This window comes from Halichoeres trimaculatus, unplaced genomic scaffold (assembly GCF_033239565.1).
Source record: "Halichoeres trimaculatus isolate MK-OKI-2021-1 unplaced genomic scaffold, fHalTri1.1 fHalTri1_scaffold_1, whole genome shotgun sequence".
NCBI lineage: Eukaryota > Metazoa > Chordata > Actinopteri > Labriformes > Labridae > Halichoeres > Halichoeres trimaculatus.
In genome coordinates, this window is record NW_027437179.1 from 13803463 (window position 1) to 13823891 (window position 20429).

At 39.2% G+C, this 20429-nt stretch overlaps 1 protein-coding gene across 1 annotated transcript; it reads right to left on the minus strand.

Annotated features, from left to right (window-relative positions):
* Nucleotides 1–3220: 3220 nt before the first annotated feature.
* On the minus strand, nucleotides 3221–17189 carry sypl2a (synaptophysin-like 2a). The gene is made up of 6 exons (XM_074689596.1): nucleotides 16976–17189; nucleotides 16675–16749; nucleotides 9828–9943; nucleotides 9039–9237; nucleotides 7011–7184; nucleotides 3221–4609 (listed from the first exon to the last, which is right to left on the minus strand). Exons 1-6 carry the CDS (start codon nucleotides 16988–16990, stop codon nucleotides 4484–4486), a joined length of 705 nt encoding a protein of 234 aa, XP_074545697.1. The 5' UTR covers nucleotides 16991–17189; the 3' UTR covers nucleotides 3221–4483.
* Nucleotides 17190–20429: the final 3240 nt, after the last annotated feature.

Sequence of the window (20429 nt, forward strand, 5' to 3'; positions counted from 1 at the left end):
TGCATGTGTCCCCCTGTTTGAAATCAGCCTTTAATATTAATGTTCAAACATGGTCAAGCTGTGTCACTAAGTATTTAATTCTTTTTTTGTTTTCAACCTTTGCTTTGATTTAATATTAATTTTCAAAATCTCTTATTACAAAGTCATTTATTCTTTTGATAATTCATGTTTCCTCTCTATTTTCCCTTCAATCACAGTATAAAGCACTTTCATCTGATATTGATTTAAATGAAAAGTGCTGTAATAGCAGAGCTTTATTGATTAAGTGATCAGGACTGCATCTGAAGTACAGATGTATTTTGTTGACTTTGGGTCATCAGTTTGGGAAGAAAACATAAAATAACCCTTTGACATACAATTTTGCAGTTCTTTCTAACAGCATAAAGTGTAGCATTCAAAATAAACATGAGTGTGACATGATTTTAGATTCTCTAGGCTGTTGTTATAGTGTATCTCTTCAAAGGTAATGTCTCCATAATAAGTCCATAACCAACATCTGCTCAAGTTTGAAATGATGCCCACATTTTCTTCTGTTTTTTTTTTCCTCTGTTTTAGGCACTTCATCACTGCTTCCTGCACGCAGCAGATATGAGTCACTGGACCTGTCTACCTGTGAGTGACTCACTTCAGTAGTCATCACTTGAGGGGTGGGTCACTGCGCGTGGATGAGGCTATATGTTTGTATTCTCTTTACGCTTCTGTTCACTGGTGGAGTGAAGCAGGCAGAGCTTTTGCCTTCAGTAGTGATCAGAAGTCACAGGTTTGCACACGTGAACACACCTTCCCCTCTCCTAATCCCTCTAAGTAGTTAATCTGCTCACAGTTAGTCAGAGCGGTGCTCAAACACAAACACAAACATAAAGGCATGATATAAGTGTTCATCACATGGTCAGTGTGTCTCCTGAGCCCTTTTCTTCTTCTACTTTAACAGTTGTTCTGATTACAGCGATAACATGAAATACTTCCTTTGGTGCAGCCTAAAATGCAGTATCAGGTTTCTGATCTGGTTCTGTGATTTATCTGCTTCCTTACATCGTGTCTTGTTTCACTTCTTTCTTCAGGAGCCCTAACCTGCATCCATTAACATTATTTCCTTTATTTAAAAATTAAGTGTTAAAAAAAAAAAAAAAAATGAAGCGAGTGCACAAGTGCATGAAATCTGCAGTTCCGCCTATGTCCACTTGAGGCTCTATAAGACAAGAATGTCCCTTAAAGGTGCCTCTTCAAAACATTGCTTTTAATTCAATAAACATGTTAACAGCTTCCTACAACATAGTTAAACACTGTTTTCTCCATCCTTCATTTCTTCTCTTTTAAACACTTAACAGGAAATTGTTTTCCATAAATAGTCTATTTTGATGTATTGACTTAATTTGTATGAGGATTAAAATGAAATAGTTGATATAACAATCAGATCTTAAAAATGTATTTTTTTATTGTTTTTGCCAGCTCATGGTTGTAATGTGATACACCTTCTATACAGAGCTTGTAAGAGTTCTCAAGCAGTATGCTTTTATAATTAAACATTTATCTAAATTAGAAGCAGATGTACTAACTGCCAACAAATCAGCCAAGGTATTGTGAGATTCAGGATTGGATAAAAATGCAGAGACTTTTGCAGAACCAAAGACTTCTTGGAGGAATTTCTATAAGAAAGTAAATAAAAAAATAAATGAATAAATAATAAATAATTAAATAAATAAATAAATAAAAGAAAATCAAAAATAAAAAGGTTCAGTGCATACTCAGTAGAATTTGAAAATGAATCATTTCTATATCATTTCTAACTTGCCTATAATGCATAGTTCTTCAATAGTATTTCTCTCCAATAGTTCTCCATGTACTTGTGTCAACTAGAGACAGGGTTGTATTCAAACAATCAGTGACTGGTTATCAGTTAGTATCCAAGAGTACTTTTGCTAGCAAAAGAGTAGTACTCACTTTAAGGTAAATCCTATCCACGGAAACAACAGAAGATTTTATCAGAGAGAGTGACTAAAGTCACTCACAGTTTCAAACTAAAATCAGTGCAGCTCCAAAGCTTCACATGAACATAAGTCCAGAGATGCTTGAATCTCTGAATATCATTTAGCTTGTGACAATTTTTTCTCCTTTAAGCTTAACATTGATTGGTTTTGCTGTTTAAGCCTTAAAACACAAGGTGGGATCCCAGGAGAAAGCCCAGGTAGCTGAGATAAAGACAGGTGTAAAACAACCATAGTGAGACCAAACCTTTTTGAGCTCCCCCTGGTGGCTGGTTTTAAATGTGGGTCTTAAATCACGCCTTCATTGCGATAAATTGAACACTTATCAAGCTACAAATTTTTTTTTTTCTCAAACATGCAGTCAGTGAGAGCAATTCGTTTTAATCATTCTGATCAATTTCTTTGAATGTTTACTGTGTAAGTTCATCAATTTCCAAAAGTTCTGTTTCTGCTTAGAGGATTAGATGAAGGGCCAGTATGAAAAAATATGACACTGACACATCATGTGTCAGCTTCAAACTGACACAAGACTCTGTTCCTGCACTGACTTGAGGGGTCTTTAAAGTTTTATCAGTAAGTTTAATGCCTGTTTGGGTGACATCAGTCCGATGACTCCTCCACACATCCCCTCTCCCCGTGCCTTGTCTCCAGCAGCTTGACACGTTGGGGCCCTTCAAGGCAGTATTTTGGTGCCACATCACATCATATTGATATACAGTCAGTGGTTCAGACATACATTCTCCTTGAGGTAAGAAAGTGCAGAGCCTGTTCTCCCAGTTGTTGGAGGGTGTAGGGTTTCAATATGATAAAGAAAGGAGACAGATTCCAGCAGTTGCAGCTCTCATGTTTAACACATATCAATACAGATGAACCATTCTGCACAAACAAAGCATATAAAACACATAAAGACCAATTTCAATTAATAATTACATCAACATCTCACAAATCACTGAGCTCTAATTAACAGATTTATCTTTAAGAGTTGATAAAGCACCTGTGTCTAATTTTTAATGGTGTTCGAATATATTACTTTAGTAATAGTGCCTCTAACAACCCCTCATGTGTTCCCTACAGAGGCTTGGTGGTTAAAATAAAACAGCTGCACAGATTATCAAATCAAAACACGGGGGTAATTAGTTTCCAATGAGTGCAATGCAAATAGTCATCAACAGTTCAATACAAACCTTCACATGGACAGCATTGCCTTTCAAGCAGAGCAGAACTTTAGGCAGGAGTCATGAAGTGATACAGTAGAATAACATCTGGCAGTAAAATTTTCTGAGTTTGGATACACAAACTTATAATCATAGAATTTACTGTAAGGCATCTGTGTGGTGCAAAAATAATCAGCAAATCTGAAAATGTCACAAAAAAATCAAAGAGAAGCTGCACACAAAAATGAAAAATAAAGAGAAACCCAACATTGGTTAAAAAAATATGCAATGGACCAATTAATGTCGATAAAAATACATATGAACTGTTCATAAAAAAACGTCCCTGCAGGTTAATTTTCACAAAACAAAACGAAAAAAAAGTTCAGCTAGGATGTGTTCTAGTGTTACTGAGTAGTGTAAAGGTAACAATGATGAACAACAGCTGCTGGAGTAAACACTAAGAGTCTGCTATAGGCTGAATGAAGGCCAGCATACAGATGAGGGAGGCAAACACTCTCACAACCTTAAATAGCAACCAAAGTGATTTTCTTTTGCTTACAGTGTGTGATGTTTTTCCCTGAAAGTAAAGCCTAACAAAGTCAGGGTGTGTTGATAGAGCATGATCAACAAGGTACGAGTGTCTGTGGTGTAGAGGTAAGAGCTGGTGTGTTAATTTTAAGCTACAGAGACTCAAAAAGTCTCTGGAAAAACAAGATGTGTTGACTTTATTTGATTAAAACTGGTATCTTTTTTATACATGTGCTCAGATGATTTTTATGTTTTGAGGATTTCTTTTTTACATTCATGTAAAAGATTCCAGTGCTAACCTGATAAGATCAACACATCCTGTAAAACGCGGTTCACCTTAGAAGTGTGGGACCTTGGCCGTTTATTTGCTCCCACAGCCGCTGGTTGTTGTTCAAATTACAATGTAAGATTTGATAAACGTGGAGGTGCTCTGGTTCTAACTTGTGTTTTTTGTTCCCTGCTGAGGGAGAAGTTCAGATACTGGGTACTTGCATCACAGTTTCATCACTAGGTGGCTCCCCAAGGGGTCGACATGCAGTAAGTATATTGTGCTGCTGTGGAAGCAAATACACTGACAAGTGAACTCACTATTTCCTATTCTGAGCAGTGTGTCAGTGTTTGGTTTGTATTTAAACACAGCCTTACAGATAAAAGTTAATGGAAAAAAAACAGTGCTGTTCAGGTTAATGAGAGGGAGGGTTTTTTCTTTTTCAGACATTCTTTTGTTTCTATTTTTGCAGGTTAACATAAGAGACCAATGTTGGGCACAAAGCATTGCTGTGGGTGCAGAGCTGTGCATGAGGATCAGCGATGTGCCTAAGGACCAGGAGCTCCACCTTCCTCCATGGTGGCTGGTGGGCTTGGATCCTTGTGGAAAGGAGTTTCCTTGTAAATAAACCAGCAGTTACCACCCCAAAGGATCAAGTTCAAGAAGCCAAAGATCTGTGAAAACAGGACAACATGAGATGTTTACTGACAATGAGCAGGATTTTAGAGGGCTGGAAGTGACATGCAAGGTTATAACAGTTAACTAAAATGAAACTAAAAAGGAAAACTAAAATTTAAGATACATTGCAGTTAACTCAAACTAATAAAAACTAGAAAAGAAAACAAAAACGATAAGTAATATAAAACTGTATCTTGTGTTCACAAAACTACCTGAAACTAACCAAAATTAAAGACAAAATGTCCTTAGTTATAGTTTTTGACAATATTAATAGCCTTTAGGTTTTCAATTAATCCGACACATTTTCCCAACCAATTTTACGACAGTTTTCGGCAGTTGTCAGTGACGTACAACACCATCATAGGGACGTACTGGAACGTGCTTGTTTACTGCACTGACTGTCTGTGCGGTGTGCTGCAACAAAACGTAGAGGAGCAATGAATCAGAGAATCTGTAATAGTTTAATTTCATGTGAGTCTGACTTTATTGTTACAGAGTCCACGTTTCTAATTATTAAAGCTCATATTATATTAAGTTTATATTATTTTCTTGAGTTCAAGGCAGCAGCCAACATTTCAGTATCAGCATTGACTGAGCAGTGAGCACTATGTTGGACTTGAAAATCAACAGTATTAAAAAATGTTTACTGTGACCTTTTTGAATCTTGCACCTGGTTAATAAGGTATGAAAAAACTAAAACTAAACTGTAATTAAACTAGAACTAAACTAAAACTAAGCCTTGTTGCAAAAATCAAAACTAAATAAAAACTAGAATGCCTTCTCTAAAACTAATTAAAACTAAACTGTCATGGAAAAAAAATGTCAAAACTAACTGAAACTAAACTATATTGGAAAAAATGTCAAAACTAACTGAAACTAAACTATAATGACAAATCCAAAACTATTTTAACCTTGGTGACATGTAGGAAGGGTGCCACAGGCTGGACTTGAAGCCATGCTGCTCGCATGAGGCCTTGCCTCGGACAAGGGGCAAGGCCTTGTCCGGACAAGTTTTCCCAAATGATTGTCTTCTTTCTTTGTCTACATTAACTTTTACACATATTTTTCATCTCTCCATTCACACCAAAGTTTTTTTTGAAAAAGTTTTTTCAACCCAAACAACAACAGTGTACATTTAACAGGTGTTAAGTTGACCACAGATGAACACTGTGTGCTCATGCATGAAGATAAGTCCATACAGACATGGCTCCTAGACCACTTGGCTATAGCCCAGTGATCCTAGCAAGCTAGGTAGTGCCCCATGAGCTACGCCCTCAGGCTGGGGTTCCTTGTTTGAATCCAGCCTGTGGTTTCCTGCATGCCATTACCCACTCTCACCCTATTTCCTGTTCTATTCACAAGTCTATCCTTTCTACAAAAAAAAAGCCTAAAAATGTTTTTAAAAAACTTGTTGGCATTTTTTGAACTCTTGACATCATTAATTCTTTAACATTTAATTTTCTTCAGCATGACAACATTCACTATCAAACAAAGCTAACCCCATACTGCTGTGGCAAAGAGTGAAAACATCTGATTAGTGGAAGGGTATGACGATTCTTATTCTGAACACCAGGTGGCACTGTTTGTCCTTTGATACTGAGGCGCTCATGAACAGCAGTTTATCAAAGAAGTGGCATGTTTGAGTTGAAGTTTTATTGTGGTTATAAAATGTTGTTGTATTAAGGCCACAAATGTATGCTCATATTTTTGCTGAATTAGAGCGTGTGGACTCGAGTCTGATAAGACTAGCTAAAAATGGAGGGGAAAGAGCTTTCTGGTTTTTAGGAAGGATGTTTGAGGTGATTCTCAGACTGGGATACATACAGCCATAGAGAGAAAAGTAAACAAAAAAAAAAGTCAAGGCTTTTTCTTTTTTACTGTTAAAACGTCTCAATATTAATGGTACGGACATATAGACCTTCAGAACAAAGCATGATGCATTTTGGCTGAGATGGCTCTCACACCCAAATAAATCAGAAAATAAGGCTAAATGCAGCACAGTGAGTGTGAAAAAGCTGCAAGCATAACCAAGGTGTCTGAAGAGATCATGGTCCGGGTATGTGAAAGAAGGTGATGAGGTGAACACCATGAAGATTTGAAAAGTTAAAAATTGGAATTATTATCATTAATGACCTGTCATAAGACTGTAAAGACCAGCAGCTGTGCAGAGTGGTTTTGTCCAGGACTAAACTGGATCACGCTATTTGAAACTGACCCATTCATTTTGAGATGCTGTTATTTCGAATCATCTGCTCTGCAGCTGTCATAACTTCTGTAGCAGAGAGGCAGAGTTCCTCAATGCTAAAATGCGCTGAGTCAGAGGTTGTTTCCTTAGAGAGCAGATATCTCTACTTTCAGGAGTCTCTAAGTATACAGCCTCACTTTAACATAACTTACCACAGAGGCGTTGAGGCGGCCCATGGAAGGATATGCTCCTGGGGTGCAGATGCTCTTGCATTGCTCTGTAAGGTGCTCTGGGTTGGTGGCCCACTTGATGTCTGTCAGGCCTTTGCCCCAGGCTGCAGAAGACACAAACCACAGGAAGGCAAAGGCAGCAGTCACCACCAAGTCCTGGTGAAGGAAACACAAAAAACAAAAAGGATGTTAGTGTACACATGAAGAGGCATGAGTATTCAGAAGGCCCTAAGCTTATCTACTGATTAAATGATGTTAAAGCGTGAGCACTATCTTTTTGCATTTTGTTGTCACAAACCTGCAGTAATAATGATCTTTGATCCACCCCCCCTCAAAATTGTTAACATTGTGCAGTATGTTTAATGATTGATAATAATAATTAACTTTAATCATATAACATCAAGTTTTTCATCAACCCAGAGACTGCTGTTACTCTAGCATCCACTTGAAAAAAAAGAAAGGTCAGTGAACTTTTTTCTCAAGATTTCAAGTCCCACCTACTTTTTGAGGTTTTCCCCTCTCTCTTTCATTTTCAACCACCTTCAGCAGTCACAACACCAAGACTCCCCTGTTTTGCCTTTCAAAATCTTCATAACACAAGTAAGAATGGTTGAAAGCTTGAAAAACATGTCTCATAGAGTACTGAATTCAGCTGGGTGCAAAGTAAGTAGGTTGTTTCTCGTCCATCAGGGTTAGTTTATGACTAAATCCTGAATCACAAGTTACACCAAACTTGACTTTGACCAGATGTCACTGCGACTTCAGCAGCTGTGGCCAACATAAGACTAGCGAAAAAAAAATAGTAAAGGGCACGGAAAATGTGAACTCATAGAGTGTACATTTTCTTTCTCACAACAAAACTACACACAAAACAAACAAATACAAGCTTTAAATGGGGACTGGAGAAGGTATATAACTGAAACCGTTATTATAAAACAGCATTAGAATTTACACAGGACTTAACTTTAGACATGTTGTAACTTTCAGCACTAAGTGCAACATAAGCTAACACCAAGGCATAGTCCCAGCTGGTGCATCAGCCCCAGAACCCGTACATATTCTGGACAAAAGTCAGATTGTGTGCATGGACTGTTTTTTTTTTTTTTTTTTTTGTAAACTGACGTGTCCAACTGGGATTTTACACCCCGTTAATCAAGCCAAATGTCACAGGTGTCATGGTGGACTAGTACAGTACATTTTGCTTGTCAAAAAAGTGAGATACATAGTGATAAACTGTATAACTTTGAACACTATCAGCCTATAGGTAATATGTAATTAATCCAGTGTGTCTGTACGTTATGAAGCAAAATTAAAAAAGTGTAAAATGTGACTCCTCTCTTGTCTTGCCTTTCCTGAGTACGAGTTATTGTTTTTTTTTTCTTCTACGTTTTCCAACACTGGGGTAATATCGTCAGAGTAAATTTTTTTTATCTATTTTTTTTGGACAATTTTGTAGTTACACTGTCATATCCTGACAACCCTCCCCTGACCAGTCATGGGTAAGTGTAGGGGTCTAGAGGTCGTTGGGGTATTTAAAAAAAAAGGCTGAACCTAGCGGCAACCTCTGATCTAAGAATATAAGACAATGCAGAAGTGCTAAATTCTGTTGATTCTCAGCTTGAGGCTGGCTCCGGTACTAGAAGTCACATACACACCAAGCCAAAAAAGCATGTTCAAAGTAGAAATTAACCTATTTACAGCCTGGTTCAAAAAACACTCCTGTCCGAGTCGCTAATCTTACTATTGGCACACACTTTACGAGGGGTTAATTTTTTTCTAACTCGGCCGTTCTGAGGATATTAAGATTGCAAGCTCGCCCAATCAGAGGCACAGCTCAGGGTAATGTGACCAAGAGGCACCCTATGGCTGTACAAAAAGCCCTTACCACCACCACTATGGCCGCTAAAGTCGATGTGCTTCATTTCTTTTTCCGTTTCAGAAACAGACAGCTGACGTCGGGAGACTACGTCCATGTTTTATACTATGGGATGAACTGATGTGTGTACTCACCACAATGGGGCCACGGGTGGTCTGGCGGTACACGTGTTGGAAGCCCAGGTACAGGACCAGCGTGGCAGTGCAATAAAGGAAGGCAAACACGCCGATACACACAAAGAACTCAGCTGAGGAGGAGAAGTCGCCCTGTAGGAATTTGGGGTCGGACTCAGTGTCATTACAAAAGGGTATCCTGTATGGATTTGCTGACAACCTAAAATGACGTAAAGAGAGAGAAGAAGCTGTCAAATATTTCTCCAAGAGCTCCTGTTTTTACAGGTTTTACACAGCTTTTTGAGAGACGTCAAATGAAAACAAATCCTCACCTGGGATTCCCTTCTATCCAAGAGGCAAGCAGAAAAAATATACAGGGATTATACAAGGGATTTTACAAAGACTGTGAGCACAAACCGAGAGCAGTAGAAGAATAAAGCTGCATGGCTGAGGGGATAAAAACTTCATAGGGCACTGTTAATGTTTTGGTTTTTCTGTATTAGATATTTTATTGCCAGATCAGTATTTTGTGTTTGGGATGGGTTCAGGGTTGATTTTCTTGTAACACAGTGATGTAGCCAAACTTTCACCAGGCGGTGGCAGTATTTTACGACTGAGTTGTTTAAAAACTGGAAGAGGAGAGGAATCAAACGAGTGGTCCTCATGGCATGTAAGTATATGAACATTTGAGGTTTAAAAAAATCTTACTCTTTATATGACCTTCATGTCAAACTGCATTGGAAGATGCACTGAGAAAACGTGTTTTGTAAAGCACAGAAATCAGAGGGGCTTCCTGTTGTGATGCAGTACCTGAACGGGTAGGCAAACTCAGGCTGGACATCTAACTTTTCCTCCGGGCAGGTAATTTTAAAGTGTGTCATTCCAGAGTAACCTGCTGTGGTGGCAAAGGCAAAGATGGCGAAGACCTGCAGAGAGGAGAGATGCGTCAGACAGTACAAACCAACTGGCAGGGGTCTCCAGAAATTGCGTGGAAGACTAAATAAAGAAACAGACTAGTACTGTACTATCAAAGGTGGTCTTTTACATTTTAACTAAGACCATGGTATATTTTTTCTCCCTGAGATCACAAAAGCATCATTTTCAGGCATTTTCAAATGAACTCGCATACACTCTTCACTATCACTCTCTTCCCTGCTTTTGCTCCATCCAAACAGGAAACTAACCCTGCAACACTCACACACCCACACACACTCTCAGACATGCCACCATCTCCCTCTTTGACTCCGAAGAAGTATGACAAACTGTTTATTCTGAAACTGTTAAACCAAACGTTGAGCGCCAGCTTGTTAAGCTATCTAAAACGTCGATCTATGTATGAATGTAAATGCTTTATAACTGCATGTAACACAAGACACAAGACAGATAAAATACTAAGAAGAGAAAGAAATTTAAAAGAATAAAACACGCACAAGACAATTCAGATCTAAAATGTTGTATAGTAATGTTGGATGAGTATTTCACTGAGCTTCAGTTTTTTGCTTATTGCATCAGAATTTGTGTCCTTAGAAATCTCCGCTCAAGAAAGAAAAACACGCTGATATGTGCTGACAAAGAACAGACAGCAGCAGGAAAATGGAAAGTAAAGAGGAACCAGGACCACTTCCTCAAACACGCAACAGAAACTGACTGTGCAGAAAGTGTTTGATAAAATGAATCCTGCAGTTCCTACGAAATATTTACGAGCCCGTAGGAAAAAAATTCCCAGGGCTGCTTTATAACTGATGCCTTTGGAAAACATTTATCCAGCTACTTAGCAGTAAATTGAGGACAAGCAGACAATGTTGTTAAGACCCTGACTGCTTCTGTTTCATCCTATTTTTAAAGATGACACCACGAGCTGAAATAGAAACACAAAGTGGGAACAGAGCAGAGTGGGATTTCATACAGAAGTCTGTCGTACAGCCAACAGTGGCACACATTATACACATGCCACCCATGTCACTAATACCTGGGAGAGAGGAAAAAGAGTTTAGCCCCAGGTGGGAAACACATGACTGCTCTCTGCAGGACAGTGATGATCCAAAGCTAAGCCAAGCTTTCCATTTATTGTCTGTCTGTTGTGTAGATTCCACTTGTCACCTGGGGTCATGATTACTTCTCTATGACTTCATCGTATGTGTGGCTTCTCAGTTCAAGTGAAGTGGAACAATAGGTTGGTTTGATTTTAGTTTTGTCCCTTTAAGTGCAGACTTACCCAAGATCATTAACACCAGTAATGACTCATTAATCATACTGATTTTAACACATTTGTTCACATTTGTGAAGCTTTTTGTGGCTTCAGCGATATTTTTACTACTTTTCTCCTGTGTTTGTCTGGAGAACCTACATGTAACCATGGCTGCATTGTTTACATGTGAATTAGCTGTTAGCAGCCTGTAGCATGTCAATGCTAACTAGTGTAGGGCTTGATGATTTCCCTCGAGGTGAGGAGGAGGAGGTGAGGACGACATGCTGGTTCTCAGGTGTGAGCTGGGAGGTGATGACGTGGACCTGTCCTTCCATCCATCGTTGTTGGGAACGTGGGATCTATCTCCGCTAGGATAGACGAGCTAGCTGTGCTAGCCCAGCGGCAGAGGGGCTGCTGGAGGGCAGAGTGGCATCGTGCTGTTCATGGACGGGGCTGACGGAGCTGACATCGGGAGCCGGCGCCACATTGGAGGAGCTTCGCCTGCTGTGAGCAGACAGGATCCAGGAGACAGAGACTGAACAGACTGCTGGGGAGGCTCAGTCCTGGACCCTGTGGAGGTGGAGGCTGGCTGGGCTGGAGAGTGGTGGACGAGTGGTGGACGGGATGTTGTCATCTATTTTCTTGTGGACCTTTTTGCACTTTCTATACACTTTCTTACTTTTGTTTTCTTGATTGCTGCTGTGACTCCTGAATTTCCCTCGGGGATAAATAAAGTATTTTCTAGACCTGAGATGATAGTCAATAAATCAATTAATCATACTCAACTCTACTCAACTCAACTTCATTTATAGAGCACTTTAAAAACAACCACAGCTGATACCAAGTGCTATACACAGAAGAGGGTGCTTAAAAACAATTTAAGAACAATGAAAAAATTACTAAGAACAAAAAACAAAACATAAAACACTAAAACAAGAGTAGAGTCTCAAACTGGGTTTAAATGCCAAAGAATTAAAATGTGATATGATAAATAAAATGAACTTGATAATTTTACCGGCCTCAATATATCGCAAAGTGCATGCATGTTTGCTGTCCTAGTCTCTCGCCTCCAAAACAGGCTGGATATCAGGAGGGTCCACTCTGTGCATCGCTCTCAGCACCTGGGTGCATTCTTCCCATAGCAGAATGAACAGAGTGAACCCTCTTGTCAGTCATCCAAAATCGTTGTCTCAGGGGCTGCTAGCATCAGGCTAACATGAAACAGCATAAAATGTTGTGCGCTAACAGAAAGTGTATTCTGAACGCTTAAAAACAAGACAACTGGGCTGTTTATAGTTTGGGATGAAGCTGATGAAGCCGATGAGGGACAATATACAGTCCAGTAAAATTTGTAGGGCTGCAGCTATCGAATATTTCAGTATTCGAGTATTCTACTGAAAATTCCATCGATTAATCGAGTAATCGGATAAAATACATTTTTGTTTAGTTATAGAGCAGTTATTTTTCAAATGAAAATTTTTCTCTTTAAGAAACAGAATTTTCTGATACAGCATGTCAATAAGAGCACTTGCTTTTATAGCTCCAAAATCTGTAAACATACTTTACTATTTTGTAAAGTATTTTGCGCCTTGAACATCTCATCAAATGTTTCTGACCCAAATGGCACCCGTTTTGTAGAATGACCCATTAGTCTCCAAACTCCAGAAAAGAAGCTAGATTTGTTGCTAGTTGCTATTTTGTACAAGAGGTAGCTTGAGGGGTCTGAAAACTCTCTTAATATGGCCTCAGCTCTATTTGAAATTTAAAATTAAACGATTCCTCGAGGCGGAGAAAATTACTCGAGTAATTTTTGTAATCTAGTTCCTCGAATCATTCGAGGAATCGTTTTAGCTCTAAAAATTTGTCATCGGCCCTGGCCTACATTAGTTAATGTTGTGTGACATTATCACATCTGGTATTAGATATTATGAATGCATAATGGTCCATGAGGTAATTCATGGAATAGTTTATCCTTATTCATGCTTTTATTTGTGTTCTTGGTATCGAAAAGGGTCAAAAGCAAAAGGCAGACTTACTGAATCACAGTTTAGATCTGATAGTCCACAGTATGCTTCAATCCACTCAAAGTGTTAGGAAACTTTCCTTGAGTGCATGTAATCTTTAAACAGTAAGAAACTGCAAAATTAGTTTGATTTTTCATTGTCACAAGGGCACTTTTACCCCAAACCAACAGGGAAGGTTGCATTAATGGTGCTGTACAGTATGTGCTCTTAAGTATCTGAACACAGAGGGCTAAAGGGCAGTCTCCTCCACACACCTCTCCCCCTCCCAGGACATCCTTCTTCCAATAAAAAGCTCCTCATAACTGCATGTGATTCCTGCTTCCGCTCTTTCTCTCCAGAATAATGTCCTTTGTTCACTCACACCCACTTCTACCAAAGCGAGCGCAGTCCCAAACCATCAGGATCCCTTCAGCAGATGTACACAATAGGCTGAGGCACAGGAGGGAGGATTAGTGCAGTAAAGATAGCTGGTCTGACAGCAGAAATAAACACACAGAGAGAAACTGAGTGCAGTATTTAGCAAGCTTCACGCCCTCTGAGGATCTCCAGGAATGGGTTTCATCTTTCAGGTGTCTCTGGGTCCCCGCAGCATTTCTCAACTATCATCTGAGCCTTGTTTGACCCACCCAGACCAATCTGACAGAATCCCAAATAAGACCTGCCGGCAGGGTGAGGGTTCCCTGTCTGGGGTCTCGTATCCCATTCACACCCACCATTCCTCACTGCCTCTCCTGATCAGGGAGTGGCTGACAGATAAGAGACAGCAGCAGCCAGTCACAAGGTTCTGAGGGGAGCAATAATGCATTTTATAAGACCTTATTTGTCATGATGGAGATATAAAGCAATCGTGACCCAAAAAGATCCAGCAGGTCATGCTTACAGGAATAACCAACTCCCTTAGCGTGACAACCGTCCACCTGACACTGTGACAAACAACTGTTACTCGCTAATGTTCATGTTTACAGGATGAGGCACACGGACCAGTTTGATATTCAGTCCTATCATACTAAACATCTTCCAAATAGCATTACAGTGAAAGGAGGGGCAGTCCTTTTTCCAAGTGCTAAGATACTAAGAAAAGCCTCACCCTGGAGGAGTTCTTCCAGTTTTGGCCCTTTAAACCGCAAAGAATTTAAACTTTCTGTACTCCCTGGAGATTCTGAAAAAGGCTAAGCTTTGAGAATTAAAGCACCAATCGCTGGAGATCATTCAAAGCTCAGAAAACACCGGGAGCAAAATCCTGAAACTCAAAAAGCAGCACATCAATCGTTTTCCCAGAAAACTAGCAGCTAAATTTGTTCACAGAATTCAATCCACTGGACCTCAATGAGGAAATCAACAAAAGAGACAAACTTCAGAGAAAAACACACATTGAAAAATATATCAGACAGTTGCTCCAATTGTAAAGTAGAAATGTTATTCCTTGGAAATACTCCTCACACAGTTGAGAAAGAAATTAAAGCACAATAGATTTGGTTTTGTTTTTGTTCTGGAAGTAACTCTACGTCCTTGAGTTTGGTTTCACATTTGCAGGAGTCTTTGAATGAAACAATCTACACAATGGTTCCTCTTTAATAGTACTACTCTGTGTGTCGCAATTAAACGGACAAGCTAATCTCAGTGTTTAAAAATGATGCTAATGTGGAAGTAGTGCAAGGACAAAGACTCTCCATGAGTTTGCATTTTTACTGCAGAATCAGACAAGTTTAAAAACTGGTGCAAAAAACAGCATCTGTGGTTCGTGTTCTAATATGCAGGGTGATTTTTTTTTCAATAAAAATATACATTTTAAATACACATAGTTCGAGAATGGCTCCTTATTCTGCATAATTAGGGGTGTGTTTGATTGGTCATGTCAGTTGAACTTCTTCGAGCTATTTGTGAGGAGGTGAAAGGCCCCTCTCAGCTCCACCTCTGCCTGCTCCTTGACTGATTGAAGGTTAGACGGCGACAGCAACTGTAATATAGTGACCACCATTGTTGGGCTTCATCACACTTCTCCAGCAAGCGGTGACATCGCTAAGACTGTGTTGATGTTTTAAGAGCACGGTTTCAACCTAACTGCTATGGCAGTAATATACTATTTATCCAGCTTAACAATGAAGAAACCGAGACCCAAAGAAAAGTGCAAACAGCTAGCTTACCACAAAGAGCACAGATCTTTGGAGCAGAAGCAGCCATAAGGAATTCACGCATAAAATGCTGATAACGTTTTTGCAATGAAACTGGGCATACACCATGTGACAAAGGTATGCATGGCATGATCACACTCTTCAATACAGTGAACAATCTAATGTGGTTTAAATCAACAAAACCAAAGAACATATATTTACTATGAGTCATCATATTTTGTTTAATAAACAGTTCCTGTGTTTGCCTCCTCCTCCAAGCAGTGTAACAGCATAATCATCACTTATTATCTGACTGCAATAAATAACATAAGGCATTTTACCCTGGCCCCACATAAAAGGGAAAGAGTGCTCATGCTGAGTGAGAGTGCACACTGTGAGCACAGGAATTTTTCCCTTCATGTTGAATTCAGACTTCTACATGTCTTTATTGAAAATGCTAACATTGCAAAAATAACAAAAGATGTTTCAAAAATCCATTCACACATTAACTGTCTCTTGTCTGTTGTATTTCAACAGTAAGCTCAGGGAGATAAGCTTTTACATGTTTACACTGGGATATATCTTACTTTGACCTCTTTCTTGACTTTGCTTTCACTTAAGTAGATTACAGTAGTACACTTTCCAATCCTGGATACAGTACAAATCCTCAAAGAAGAATCAATACTACCATTTCTCACAGTATTTACAGTTCAATGGGGCACAGACTGGAGCTATGCTGCTTGATTCTGCACAGCTGGCTCTCCTTACAAGAGCAGTGTAAAAAGCTGGTCTGCATTAGCACTAAGACACACAGCATCAAAAACATGAAATTGCAAAATGATTATTATCATAGCTTGTCTATTCTGGAGGGCCTCATCTCTGGGATTTACTTGCTGCATACAGTTAAACTTATGAGGGAACAAGGCTTGGTAGCTCACAGTGGACGGTTGACATCATCTGGGTTAACGTTTTACTAAGGAAATCAGCCAGTAGCCTACATTTAGCATTGTAAACCAACGAACCATGGCCTAATTAACCTCGGAAAACCTAACCAAAAGCCCAGGCAACATAGTTAGAGATGAACAAGACAGATATAAAGTAGTCTGCATACTTTGACGTTGAGCTGCCTTCCAACAGAGCCCATGTACGGAAATATTTTTGCAGCAGTTTATAGTGGGCTGCATGGTATTTGGTGCATGTAGGGAAGAGTGTGAACATCGGGCAACAAAATCATGTCATAGGTATTAATGACTAAACTAGGTGACAAGGGTAACGTGGCTAGGCATCTTGGCATCTTGTTTAAGAGTTTTAAGATATTTTTTGACAGTACTTACCCATTCTAGGACACGAATAAACCCCAGGGGTTCCTTTAATGGTCCAAGATCCAGAGTAAATCCAGTCGTCAATTTCTGAGAACAACAAACACGGTTTTTGGAAATACCAACAAATAAACGAGGAAACGTCAGTTCACCCGAAAAAAAAAGACTGGATCAACTTTTCCAGTGCACTTGAACAACTTTCTCTACCTGTTTGTCACCTTGCAGCAAACTGGCCCTGCCCTTGTTAGCTAACCCCTGCTAGCAGCATGCTAACGCTAACTCATGCCAACCTGTTGGTTAAAGCTAACTCACCTACCTGAACAGTGTCCATGGAGACGTGCAACAGGAGGTTGTGTTTCGCTCCTAAATGTGTTGATTTGGTGGTTAAGTTCACTTTAAGTTAACCTCTCCGTTTGCACTCAACAAGTAGGAAGCGAAACGACGGTTACTGTCAGTCAGCAGGCGGCAGACTAACACAGTTTGTCAGAGACCTGCTGTCAAACCCTGAACAACCGGACTGCTGTCAAACCTCCAGCACAACCTCCGCTCAGACTTTTCAAAATAATGTTTTTATTTGCCGAAAAACAAGTAGTATTATTTTGAATATTGCCGAATAATTAGAGTTTAGACCATAAAAGTTATCCACTTTTTTATCTTTCACAATTTGAAAAAATTTCAGTTCTTGGCTCCAACCAGGGACCTGTCATGGGGTGGTCAGGGGTGGCTGGGGTCTCTCTGAACATCAGATATGAAAATCTTCCTAGGGGGACCTTTCAATGTATTAGGGCTGTGTTACACCCACAGACAAAAACACATAGACACAGCAAAAATACAGTCATTTATTTATCTATTTATTTTTAAATTGCTTAAAGTTTCTTTTCTTAAACAAATTTGTATGCTCGAGCATAAAGGTGAGTAAAACGTTGTGGCTATAAGATATTCCAGGAAAAAGAGCTATGGGATCCAAAGTTAAAACATTGCAGTCAGCACCTTAGTAACTTGGATGTCAAATTTACCTTACCCAAATAGTATTCACATTTTTGCCAGGGGTCAAATCAAGCATTAAAATGCAATAGACATACGTACCAGTCTTTTGGAGTCTGCTCCATGTTTAAATCCTGGTGTGACAAGATTCAAGGACAACAATTGTAGTTGTTACGTGCATGGGATTCATTTATTGGTGTATTTGGCATTATTTTAATTCAATCAATTATATCTTTATCTATGTCAGGGGTTCTCAAACATTTTTTGACCAAGGACCCCTTCCAGGTGAGATGTTTTTCCAAGGACCCCCTCATCATCGTAACACAGATAGCATATTTTAGTACTATGAAATAATGTACTCTGTTGTTTTTTGCAATGATAGAATTAAGCTACATTTATACCTAACGAGTAATTCCTTTTGTAAATCAAGAGTACATGTTGGTTCCAAAGTGTTTTTTTCCCCATTGTTGCGCACTATGAAGTGATAGGCATGTCATGATCATATCAGAATTGATGTTATGGCACAAACTAAATTGGTCTGGAGAATTGGGAAAACAAATGATTTTATTGATGCAAGAGATCCTAATTTGTTGACTTGCTTGTTGAGTGGTGTAGCAAACTTTTACAATCAATTTACAATTCTGCAGAATCCCCCCCAGCCATGGTTTGTACGACCACCCCAGGAAGTCTTAGGACCCCACTTTGAGAATCACTGATCTATGTTATGTTGTCTCTTGCCAGGTAATAGTAGCTGTTATCTGTGGATTCTGTATGGAGGATTATTCATACAATCTGTTCTGATTTATGGACAAGAACTTGGTTGTAGTTTGTTTAGTTTTCTAATTTCTTGTCTTTGTCAAATGTCAATAATTACTTCGTGAAGAACATGATAGTTTACTTGCCTTTGACCTGGAGTTTAGGATGTATGTGTTTGAAATATTACAAACCAAAAAAGCATTGTTTGCCGTCTTGTTTGAGTCAAGGTCTGCTGGCCAAAGGAAGAGAGAAGCTTGAAGTAAGGGGAACTCCAGTAGGTTGTGAGGCAACTGAAACCGCTGCTGGCTGAGGTACAGAGAATTAAGGTTTGGGAAAGATGGTTGGCAGACATGCTGAAACTGGTATGCAGCTGTCTAAGCTGCCTAAGCTACATTGGATGGTTGTCAGAAAGCTGTGAAGTTGTTGAGGGACCTTGAGGTGAAGGGATAAGGGTATGTTAGGTAAATGATTGAGAATATCCCTCAGCTGGTTGTGACTGACTGGGAGAACACCTGGTGCTCTTCTATCTCCTGAATCAACAGATCTGGCTAGGAAAAAGAAAGTGGTGGCTCAAGTAAAGCTGATATTTTAAACCAAAGGCAGCATTTAACATGGGCATACTCTTAGGGCATGGTCACACTGGCCATCCATACTGTGCCGAAGAACACCTCTACTCTCAAGTCCAGCTTGTTCGGCCTGTGTGACCGCACGAGTGCTAGGCATGGGCACGGTACACTTCTCTGCAAACTTTGGAGAGGTGTGCTACAGCACAGTGCACTTCATGCATGAGCACAAGCATGCATACACAACAAGGGCATTACATACAATCATAGTGACCACTCCTCTCGACAGTTGTTTTAAACATCAATTTGGGTGTTACAGGGCTGTGTCAGACCATAACACTTAATCATCAACCAAAAAATTTCACTGAATTCGAAGCAATACTTTTTGTGTCTGATTATACTGTGCTTTAGGTAAATAGATGCTTCGCGTTGACATAGGCGGCCATGCATGCCCAAGTCTGGTTCATTCTGGCCAGCAGGGGGAATGGTGCTGCAGGGGGGTGGAGGCATAGTGCTTGAGTATGGCAGTGAAATCACCCTCCAAATTATAAGGTTTACCAAGATGTAAAGCTGTTTCACATTGTCTCAAAACAGGCATTTTAAAGCAACAATTACTTTTAAGCCACATATACCTCTGTTGCCTCATGTAACTAAATAGCAACAATACCAGACATAAAATATTGCACATTTCACTTGAGTGTTAATTCATCAGCACAGTATAGCCCCAAAATGTTAAGAACAGCAAAAGCAACCTTGCTAAAAAAAGAGGCCCCTCATGTCAGAGTTAAATTTTTAGTCTCAGTCTTTGCAATATAGATTAATGTTGTGGATGAGAAACAGTTTTAAGTTACATTTTACATTTTTCAGCAAAAAGTGTCATACTTTATATAAATGAAATGTTTAGTCTTAATTCTGACCAAGTATATCAGTCTTATAAGATACATTCTTATTGTTTTGAGATAGTGTCTTAGAATGATTGACTTATGATCTTGCAACTCATTATCTTATCTTATTGACATTTTTCTGTATTGTTTTTTTTTTTTCTACAGGTGGAAACAGGTATGAGAAAGCAAGCGCCGACTGTTTAATTCCAGGAAAATTTGATGCCTGACTTAACAAGTTTGGACAACTGACAATTTTATGCAGCAACATGGATGGTAGCTGTTGGCTAGATGTTGCCTTTGGGGTCTTGTGTTGATAAAGGTAAGGGGGAGCAAATTGTTTTTTTTTACATAACGTGTTTCATACATTATACCAACTACTTATGCTTGAAAAATTAGAGACACACCATTATTGGTATCAAAACACTGTACTGAAATATTCAAATATACAATAGACATTAGGTACGTAAAACCAAAATGACGCTAAGAAGATTTTAATACAACTTAATGTGTAGTGCATTTAAATAAAGTTCAATAAAGTACAAGTACAATAAAGTTTAAATAAAAAGCAGATGAGGGGTAAATC

Bases quoted from the DNA above. Each gene is read 5' to 3' on its own strand.
- sypl2a (XM_074689596.1), bottom strand. The intron at 9,944-16,674 runs GTAAGTACTGTC...TCCTCTCTGCAG, and splicing joins TTATTCGTGTCCTAGAATGG to GTCTTCGCCATCTTTGCCTT. The intron at 9,238-9,827 runs GTACTGCATCAC...ACGTCATTTTAG, and splicing joins GAGTTTGCCTACCCGTTCAG to GTTGTCAGCAAATCCATACA.